At 55.1% G+C, this 9,400-nt stretch overlaps 1 protein-coding gene and 1 long non-coding RNA gene across 3 annotated transcripts; one reads left to right on the top strand and one right to left on the bottom strand.

Annotated features, from left to right (window-relative positions):
- The first annotated feature begins 3,514 nt into the window (after positions 1-3,514).
- On the top strand, positions 3,515-7,438 carry LOC135971053 (uncharacterized). Its single transcript, XR_010587117.2, has 4 exons — positions 3,515-4,643; positions 4,744-5,333; positions 5,849-5,965; positions 6,721-7,438. It is a non-coding gene; the product is annotated as an uncharacterized lncRNA (long non-coding RNA).
- On the bottom strand, positions 6,537-8,968 carry LOC102125060 (tubulin beta-8 chain-like). 2 transcript variants are annotated; one of them, XM_065545793.1, is made up of 5 exons: positions 8,778-8,968; positions 8,432-8,540; positions 8,245-8,355; positions 6,735-7,758; positions 6,537-6,703 (listed from the first exon to the last, which is right to left on the bottom strand). In XM_065545793.1, exons 1-5 carry the CDS (start codon positions 8,952-8,954, stop codon positions 6,679-6,681), a joined length of 1,446 nt encoding a protein of 481 aa, XP_065401865.1. In that variant the 5' UTR covers positions 8,955-8,968; the 3' UTR covers positions 6,537-6,678. The 2 variants fall into 2 exon arrangements, with proteins under 2 accessions (XP_065401865.1, XP_065401864.1); XM_065545792.2 differs by having other exon boundaries at positions 6,537-7,758.
- Between the last annotated feature and the right edge of the window lie 432 nt (positions 8,969-9,400).

Here is a 9,400-nt window from a genome sequence, read left to right on the forward strand (position 1 = left end):
ATGTTGGCCTCTCTAGCTAGTTGGGAAAGTTCTCATGGATAATATCCTGAAATAACGTTTTCAAAGTTGCTTCCACTCTCTGCATTTCTTTAAGGGACACCAATGAGTCATAGATTCATTCTCTTTATATAATCTTACATTTCTTGGATGTTTTGTTTGTTTCTTTTAATTCTTTTTTTTCACTACTCTTGTCTAACTGTCTTATTTCAGAAAGCCAGTCTTCAAGCTCTGAGATTCTTTTCTCCACGTGGTGTATTCTTCTGTTAATACTTGTGATTGCATTATAAAATTATTGGAATGGGATTTTTAGTTCTATTACATCAGTTACGCGCTTTTCTGTACTGGCTATTTTGTCTGTCAGCTCCTACATTGTTTTGTCATGATTTTTAGCTTCCTTGTATTAGGTTTCAGCATACATGTAGCTCAATGATCTTAATTTCTATCCATATTCTAAATCTTATTTCTGTCATTTCAGTCATCTCAGCTTGGTTCAGAACCCTTCCTGGAGAGGCAACACAGTCGTTTGGAGGAAAGAAAGCAGTCCAGCTTTTGGAGCGTTCAGGGTTCTTGCACTGATTCTTTCTCATCTTTCTCGGTTTATCTACCTTCAATCTTTGAGGTTGCTGACCTTTGGATGGGCTTTTTTTCTCATTTATTGTATTTGATGGCCCTGAGAATTTGATTGTGGTAAAATGTGGATCCAGCCAACTGGTTTTGTGTCTGGAAGATTTTAGGGGGCCAGCACTCAACTCCCAAATCTTGGACTTGGTGCTCTCTGGGAGAATTGTACTGGACACCAGCTTCGTTTTCTGGCTCCTGGAGGTTTGGAATCAGATGGAGGAAGGCATGCATGCAGGCTGAGCTGGAGGTCAGTGTGAGACCTCCCATCCCCTGCTCTGGAATCAGACAGAGGAAGGCATGCATGCAGGCTGAGCTCGAGGTCAGTGTGAGACCTCCCACCCCCTACTCTGGAATCAGACGGAGGAAGGCATGCATGCAGGCTGAGCTGGAGGTCAGTGTGAGACCTCCCATCCCCTGCTCTGGAATCAGATGGAGGAAGGCATGCATGCAGGCTGAGCTGGAGGTCAGTGTGAGACCTCCCATCCCCTGCTCTGGAATCAGACGGAGGAAGGCATGCATGCAGGCTGAGCTCGAGGTCAGTGTGAGACTTCCCATCCCCTGCTCTGGAATCAGATGGAGGAAGGCAGGGATGCAGGCTGAGCTGGAGGTCAGTGTGAGACCTCCCATCCCCTGCTCTGGAATCAGACGGAGGAAGGCACGCATGCAGGCTGAGCTGGAGGTCAGTGTGAGACCTCCCATCCCCTGCTCTGGAATCAGACGGAGGAAGGCATGGATGCAGGCTGAGCTGGAGGTCAGTGTGAGACCTCCCACCCCCTACTCTGGAATCAGATGGAGGAAGGCATGCATGCAGGCTGAGCTGGAGGTCAGCGTGAGACCTCCCATCCCCTGCTCTGGAATCAGATGGAGGAAGGCATGCATGCAGGCTGAGCTGGAGGTCAGTGTGAGACCTCCCACCCCCTACTCTGGAATCAGACAGAGGAAGGCATGCATGCAGGCGGAGCTCGAGGTCAGTGTGAGACCTCCCATCCCCTGCTCTGGAATCAGACGGAGGAAGGCATGCATGCAGGCGGAGCTGGAGGTCAGTGTGAGACCTCCCATCCCCTGCTCTGGAATCAGACGGAGGAAGGCATGCATGCAGGCTGAGCTGGAGGTCAGTGTGAGACCTCCCATCCCCTGCTCTGGAATCAGACGGAGGAAGGCATGCATGCAGGCTGAGCTGGAGGTCAGTGTGAGACCTCCCACCCCCTGCTCTGGAATCAGACGGAGGAAGGCATGCATGCAGGCTGAGCTGGAGGTCAGTGTGAGACCTCCCATCCCCTGCTCTGGAATCAGATGGAGGAAGGCATGCATGCAGGCTGAGCTCGAGGTCAGTGTGAGACCTCCCATCCCCTGCTCTGGAATCAGACGGAGGAAGGCATGCATGCAGGCTGAGCTGGAGAGATGAGCTGGGCTGGGCAGAACAGTCCTCCCATGACCCTAGACCTTAAGTGCTCCCACATGCTCTCAGGCATGTAACAAACCAAGAAAGCAAGCTAGGAGGGTAACACAGTTAAGTGTATACAGGGAGCTAAGAAATACTTGAGCTGAGCAAATGACACACAAGGAGACAGAAGCAGTATGACCTTTACACAGTGACCTGGCTCAAATGATTTCAGGCTCTCATTAACCAGGCGAGCTCCGCCTTCTCTCTGAGGTAAGTAAGCCTGAGGGGTAAAGTGGGAGTTGGGGAAAATGGAAAAGAAAGCCTGGCAGTATTTCTTCTAACTCTGTTATAAATAAAAAGTAAAACATAAATGCCCTGTCTCAGGGCCCAAATGTTAGGTGAAAAAATGTTTGTCATCTCAGTCACATGACATGGACTGTAGCAGAGCATTATATACATGGTCATTATTCCTTTCCCTCTGCATGTTGTGTGCTGTCTCAGTTTTATAACGTACCTGCTCCACTTGTCTCATCACACTAGCTGCAAACAAGGCCACTGAATGTCACACCAGGTGGCCAGCATGTCTGTGAAGGGCGGAAACTGCGGCAGCCAAACAGCTGGCAGAGGCCAGCTAGTACGTCCCCGATGCCCACTCCATAGAGGACTCCACACTTAAAAGACAAGGTAAGCACGTGTCAGGCTGCCTCACTAGTTATCCCCCCAAATGAAAAAATAAAAGTAACCCCTCCAGGGAATGTGTGTGTACACACAAAAGTACGTGCACACAGCTACATGCAAAGGGGAAAGGCTGGGAAGGAACCAAATCCACCTCTGAACACCAGTTACTTGTGGCGAAGGGGCAGGTGAAGCCGCCTGTCAGCATCACTCACCTTTTCAACTGATGAGCTTGCAACACTTTTGGTAATTTCTCATAAAAAGGCAATTTTCACTCCTTGGGTGATCACCCAGGTCCTGCAAAACTGAGCCACCAACAACCACCTGCACCACTTCCCATGAGGCCAAATAACGGCTTCCCTCAAAGCTCAGTCCTCCCACCCACCTCCCAGTCCTGTCCCATGCAGGGGGCTACCGGCCTCCTGGGGTACAGGGGTCCAGGCCAAACCCGAGCCACAGATGGTTGGTGAAACCAGCATGTATCCAAGGGCCTTTCCCCAACCTAGGCCACGTGCCCACTGCATAGATAGGCCTGTGCTCACTCCCCTAGGACAGAGACTCCCTTTTCTTCAGTTGGAACGAGGGATGGGGAGATTCGATGGTGTCCTGTACAGGTTGGTTTCTTCGGCTGGAACGAGGGATGGGGAGATTCGATGGTGTCCTGTACAGGTTGGTTTCTTCGGCTGGAACGAGGGATGGGGGGATTCGATGGTGTCCTGTACAGGTTGGTTTCTTCAGCTGGAACGAGGGATGGGGAGATTCGATGGTGTCCTGTACAGGTTGGTTTCTTCGGCTGGAATGAGGGATGGGGGGATTCGATGGTGTCCTGTACAGGTTGGTTTCTTCGGTTGGAACGAGGGATGGGGGATTCGATGGTGTCCTGTACAGGTTGGTTTCTTCGGTTGGAACGAGGGATGGGGAGATTCGATGGTGTCCTGTACAGGTTGGTTTCTTCGGCTGGAACGAGGGATGGGGGGATTCGATGGTGTCCTGTACAGGTTGGTTTCTTCGGCTGGAACGAGGGATGGGGGGATTCGATGGTGTCCTGTACAGGTTGGTTTCTTCAGTTGGAACGAGGGATGGGGGGATTCGATGGTGTCCTGTACAGGTTGGTTTCTTCGGCTGGAACGAGGGATGGGGGGATTCGATGGTGTCCTGTACAGGTTGGTTTCTTCGGCTGGAACGAGGGATGGGGGGATTCGATGGTGTCCTGTACAGGTTGGTTTCTTCGGCTGGAACGAGGGATGGGGAGATTCGATGGTGTCCTGTACAGGTTGGTTTCTTCAGTTGGAACGAGGGATGGGGGGATTCGATGGTGTCCTGTACAGGTTGGTTTCTTCGGCTGGAACGAGGGATGGGGGGATTTGATGGTGTCCTGTACAGGTTGGATGCTAATCTTGGAGAAGCTTGCCTGAGTTGGGCGCTTTCTCAGCACGTGGTGTGTGCTGCCCCTTTGAGCTGCAGAAGTCCCAGAAGGAAAGTGCTTCTGTAACCCCCATTTACTGGTGAACAGAGGTCAGGTGGTTTGCAGCTGGCCAAGCAGCTGCTAAGTGGCCAACAGGCTGGATCTGCCTCTCACTTGCAGAGGCCCTGCCTGGCTGCTGGGGCTGCCCTGAGACTCCCTCCACCTCCTCCTCTTCCCTTCACAGCTCTCCCAGTTTCTATCCACAGCTGTGCTCCAGGTGGGAAACACCTGTGGGTGCACCAGGGTGCAACTACTCAGACTCCAGCATGCAGAAGAGCCACGGCTCCCTACTGTTTCCATATCCAAGCCCAAGCTCATCTACAGCTTCAGCAAATCCAGGCCTCCCTGAATTTCCTGCAAGACCAAACTGAGCCCTACAACCCCCACTACACTGGTTAGCTGCCAGTCCCAGCCCCTGCTCCCTCCTGGGCCCCTGCCTGTACAGTTCTGAAGTCCTACAAGAATGTCAAGAATCTAAGCCGACTCTCACCCAAAAAGGTAAACAACCAGGGGCCTCCAGGGGTAGAGAACATACCCAGACAGGTTCTGCTGCCTGTCAGCTTGATGTCCTTCCCCTACAACACACCATGCTTGCCAGGCTGGAAGAGGGGCTCCAGAAACTTGGGAAACCTGGGCCTATAGCTGGCATGTGGAAAAGAGGCCTGGAAAAGCACCACTCCTGTCCATGAAGCCCCCAGATGGAACCAGGTAATTGGGAAATACATGGGCACCAAGCCTGACCGCCACTCAGATCCAGGTGGGAACTGCAGCAGTGACTTGCTCCCTCTGCCACTCTGGCTGCACCACTACAGGAGGGAGGAACATCTAGCCCCACGCGTGAGTGGAGACACTAGGTGTGGGCAGGTTCCAGTGGTTGCTGCAGCTGAACCTTCCCAACTAGGTCCATGCAAGGCCATCTCAGATGTGTGCGCACCTGGGTTGGGCAAGGACACCCCTCAGAGTGAGAGCCACTGAGCAGGGCTGTCACAGACGCCCCTTTTCCTGCTCCAAGAGCAGGTTGGGGGAGTATGAGGGACCTCTCCCCCCTCCCAGCTGCTTCTAGGAGCCACTTCTTTCGAGATGAGGCACTCTCCTGCCTGCCCATTCCCATTTGGCTGCAATAGACCATTGCCAACATACAGAGAACAAAAAGGGGCCTCACCTGTTTCCCCGACACGTCGGAGGCAGGTGGGTATGTCCAGGGGACCTGGGGTAGAACCTGAACATCTGTCCACCCCCAGGCCATGCTGGCTTCATCTTATGTGTGTGATGGGGGTGGGGTGGGAATTACCAAGAGGTCATCACACAGGCCATGGACAAGTTCTACAAGAGCCAGGTAGAGGAGCACCATCCGTGCATGCTGCCCGGCACCCAGATCACACACACATCTCTTATTTGACAGCTTCTCCAAAGCAGGCTTTGAAGTCCGGGCTCCCCAAGAAGCCTGGGGAGGAGACTCTGCCAGGCTAAAGGGCCTGTCCCCAAAGGTGCCACCCTCACCAGTCTCATCCTGACGATCTTGGGTTATTTTTGCCCTGAAGTTTTGGAGAGGGGGACAGGGAGACGCAGACAGTACGCATTAGCCACCTTTCCAGAGAGCATCAGGCCTCCAGACTGGGCAGGTCCGACCTCCACTCGGGCGTTTTTCTCACTGGCTGCCAGTTGGGGGAAGCAGCATTGTGAGCACCTGCCTGTCTCCCCAGGTCCTGTTCAGAAACCCCATCTGTGCCTCTGGAGAGACTGCCCCGAGCACACAGGCCCAGCAACCACCATCTATGGCCCCCAGGACCTAATCCTCTTCTGCATAGGGGTCAGTGCATGTGAGTATACGCTGGGCTTGATTTCTGCCCACTAGTCCCTGCCAGATATCCCACGCCCACCTCATGAGGCCACACAAACACACCCAGGCCGTCATGGTGATGGAGTGGCTGGGGTCCTACTTGCCCACCCTCCATTGCTGGTTCAGAGCCAGCTGTCTGACCACATTCCTACCCTGAGATGGGACTTTGGGGACATTGTCCACCAGGGTCACTGACCACTTTTAGGGTTCCAGAAACAGGGCCAGCTGGTCCCCTAGAAGTCTGGAACATGGGATAAGCCAAGGCTTGCCTTCAGAACAGGTTTTCCACCACGTGGCCGCCCAAGGCCCAGGGCATCCCCAGGTTCATGTGAAGCCTGCCTGCCATGTCCACAGCCCATGCCCAACCCTGGAGCCACTGGAATGCTTGTTCCTGGGCACAGCCCATGCCGACCCCTCCTGGAGCCACTGGAATGCTTGTTCCGGGGCACGTGACAAACCCAGACAGCTTCAGCCTTGCAAGACAACCACACAAATCTGGCAGCCGTAGCCGGAGGGGGGGCCCACAGATAGAAGTTGGAGGTGAAGCCAGATGTTATGAGGATACTTTATTAGGCAAAATCGTATACTATAAAAATGCTTTAAAATGCAGGAGGAGGAGGTGAAGACACAAGTGTGTAGTGACACATGGCAGTCAGAACACAGTAAAGAATCCACACTGCTTCCCCCCTTTACCTAGAAAAGGAAAGTTCTAGGCCTCCTCCTCCTCCTCCTCAGCATATTCCTCAAACTCCTCCTCCTCGGCTGTGGCATCCTGATACTGTTGATACTCAGAAACCAGGTCGTTCATGTTGCTCTCCGCCTCCGTAAATTCCATCTCATCCATCCCCTCGCCCGTATACCAATGGAGGAAGGCCTTGCGCCGGAACATTGCTGTAAACTGCTCTGAGACACGCTTGAAGAGCTCCTGGATGGCCGTGTTGTTCCCAATGAAGGTGGCTGACATTTTTAGCCCCCGGGGTGGGATGTCACAGACGGCTGTTTTGACATTGTGGGGGAGCCAGTCAGCAAAGTAGCTGCTGTTCTTATTTTGAATGTTGAACATTTGTTCATCCACCTCCCTCATGGGCATGCGACCCCTGAAAATGGCAGCCGCCGTTAGGTAGCGGCCATGACGGGGGTCACACGCGGCCATCATATTCCTAGCATCAAACATCTGCTGCGTAAGCTCAGCCACCGTCAGGGCCCGGTACTGCTGGCTGCCCCGGCTGGTCAGTGGGGCAAAGCCGGGCATGAAGAAATGCAGCCGGGGAAACGGGACCATGTTCACGGCCAGCTTCCGCAGGTCAGCATTCAGCTGGCCTGGGAAGCGCAGGCACGTGGTGACCCCGCTCATGGTGGCAGACACCAGGTGGTTCAGGTCACCGTAGGTGGGCGTGGGCAGTTTCAGGGTCCTGGAACAGATGTCGTATAACGCTTCGTTGTCTATACAGAAGGTCTCGTCTGCATTTTCTATGAGCTGGTGGACGGAGAGGGTGGCGTTGTAGGGCTCCACCACCGTGTCTGACACCCTGGGCGAGGGCAGGATGCTGAACGTGTTTATGATCCTGTCTGGGTACTCCTCCCGGATCTTACTGAGCAGAAGGGAACCCATCCCAGACCCCGTCCCCCCACCCAGGGAGTGGGTCAGCTGGAAACCCTGCAGGCAGTCACAGCTCTCAGCCTCCTTTCTGACAACGTCCATCACTGACTCCATCAGCTCCGCGCCTTCTGTGTAGTGCCCCTTGGCCCAGTTGTTTCCGGCCCCACACTGACCTGTAAGACAGTACAGCCAGTCACTCGATGGCCAGGTAGACGGTCATCAGTGGTCACCATAATGCAAAAAGGGCCAAGTGTCATGTGAGGTGAGCGCAGCGTTCTCCCTACAGGTGAGCAAATGAAACCCCTCCCCCAGAGTTACAGGACAGCAGCCTCCCCTGTTAGAAATTAAGTCAGGAGTCAAACCTGAGACAGGCTGACAGACCTCCCTGCAGGTGGCTCCTGCCCATTTTCAGGGAAGGCAGTAGCCGTGGCCCCAGCTCAGCTCCCTGCAGGGAGTTGACATCAGTAGCTCTTCACCTTGAGGAGACACCTGGGCCTTCCTCCCAAAGCCCGTTTAGGAGGCAGTTGGGGCGACTCCACTGGGAGGATAGGAGGGTGTTCAGGGGCCCTGGCTCCGCAGTTCCCAGGGCGATGACCTTGGGGCACTCCTAGATTTTGAGCGACTAAGGAATCTCACCCCAGTCCTGGCCCACAGCTCACCAAAGATGAAGCTGTCCGGCCTGAAGATCTGCCCGAAGGGCCCCGAGCGCACAGAGTCCAGGGTGCCCGGCTCCAGATCCACCAGCACAGCGCGGGGCACGTACCTGCCACCTGAGAGGGGCGGGAGGGCATGAGCGAGGGGAGGGCCGCGTTCCCAGGAGGGCGGTGGGGAAGGTCGGGGTCTCACCGCAGGCCTCGTTGTAGTACACGTCGATGCGCTCCAGCTGCAGGCGGCTGTCCCCGTGGTAGGTGCCCGCGGAGTCGATGGCGTGTTCATCAGAGATCACCTCCCAGAACTGCGAGACGGGAGGGGACGGACAGGCCAGGGCCAGTCACGGGGGCGCCAGGCCCTCTCCCACCCCCACCCTCCGCACCCCCATCCCTAGGCCGCCGTGTCCCCGGGTCCACCCCGGCCGCCTCGCCAGCCGCCCAGTCCCACCGCGTCCCCGGCAGGGACCCGCCCCCGCCACTGCCAACACCTTCCCTGGCCACCCGCAGGCCCGAGCTGGGCCCTCAGAGCCCCCACTGCCAACCTTGGCGCCGATCTGGTTCCCGCACTGCCCGGCCTGCGTGAGCACGATCTCCCGCATGGCTAAGGCGGGATCGGGGCGGCAGGAGAGACGCGAGGAGGAGGAGCAGACGCGCAGTGACCCAGCCCGCCCTCCGCCAACGCTGAAATAGCCCCGCGCCCACCTCCCCCAGCCTCGCATCGGGCTCCCAGAATAAGCAACAGCTTTACTTGCACACAGGTGTACCCACCTGTGCATCCCTTGGCGTTGAACGTCTGTTGGGGAGCTCAGGTGTCCCTGCTGCGGTCCTTTCCACGTTGGGGAAAGCTGGTCAGCTGGAGAACTTCCTCCCACGTCTTTACTAAGACTAAATCCCTAGCTGAACTGAAACTGAATTCTCTTCCCATGTGGGAGGGGAGGACTCCAGTTTCCATACTCACAGAGTGCCTTGCACCTGCCCTAGATTGAGGACATATTTTTGTAATTGATGAGTCCTTTCCTCTGTTAGGAGATCTGTGGTTAGGAAAGGCCTTCCGTATGTTAACTCTACAGGACTTCATTATAAGTTTGACTTTGGAGCAGTTCAAGCCCGCAGTGAGCTATGGGTGTTAGAGATAGTCAGGCCTCTGATTTAGCTAGAGTCTTCT

The sequence above is a fragment of the Macaca fascicularis genome, chromosome 5, assembly GCF_037993035.2.
Source record: "Macaca fascicularis isolate 582-1 chromosome 5, T2T-MFA8v1.1".
Taxonomy (NCBI): Eukaryota; Metazoa; Chordata; class Mammalia; order Primates; family Cercopithecidae; genus Macaca; species Macaca fascicularis.

Coding starts and splice junctions, on each gene's coding strand:
- LOC102125060 (XM_065545792.2), bottom strand. CDS start 8,954: ATGCGAGGCTGGGGGAGGTGGGCGCGGGGCTATTTCAGCGTTGGCGGA. Junction 8,541..8,777: donor GGAACCAGATCGGCGCCAAG/GTTGGCAGTGGG, acceptor CCCGTCTCGCAG/TTCTGGGAGGTGATCTCTGA. Junction 7,759..8,244: donor GCCGGACAGCTTCATCTTTG/GTGAGCTGTGGG, acceptor ACTGTCTTACAG/GTCAGTGTGGGGCCGGAAAC.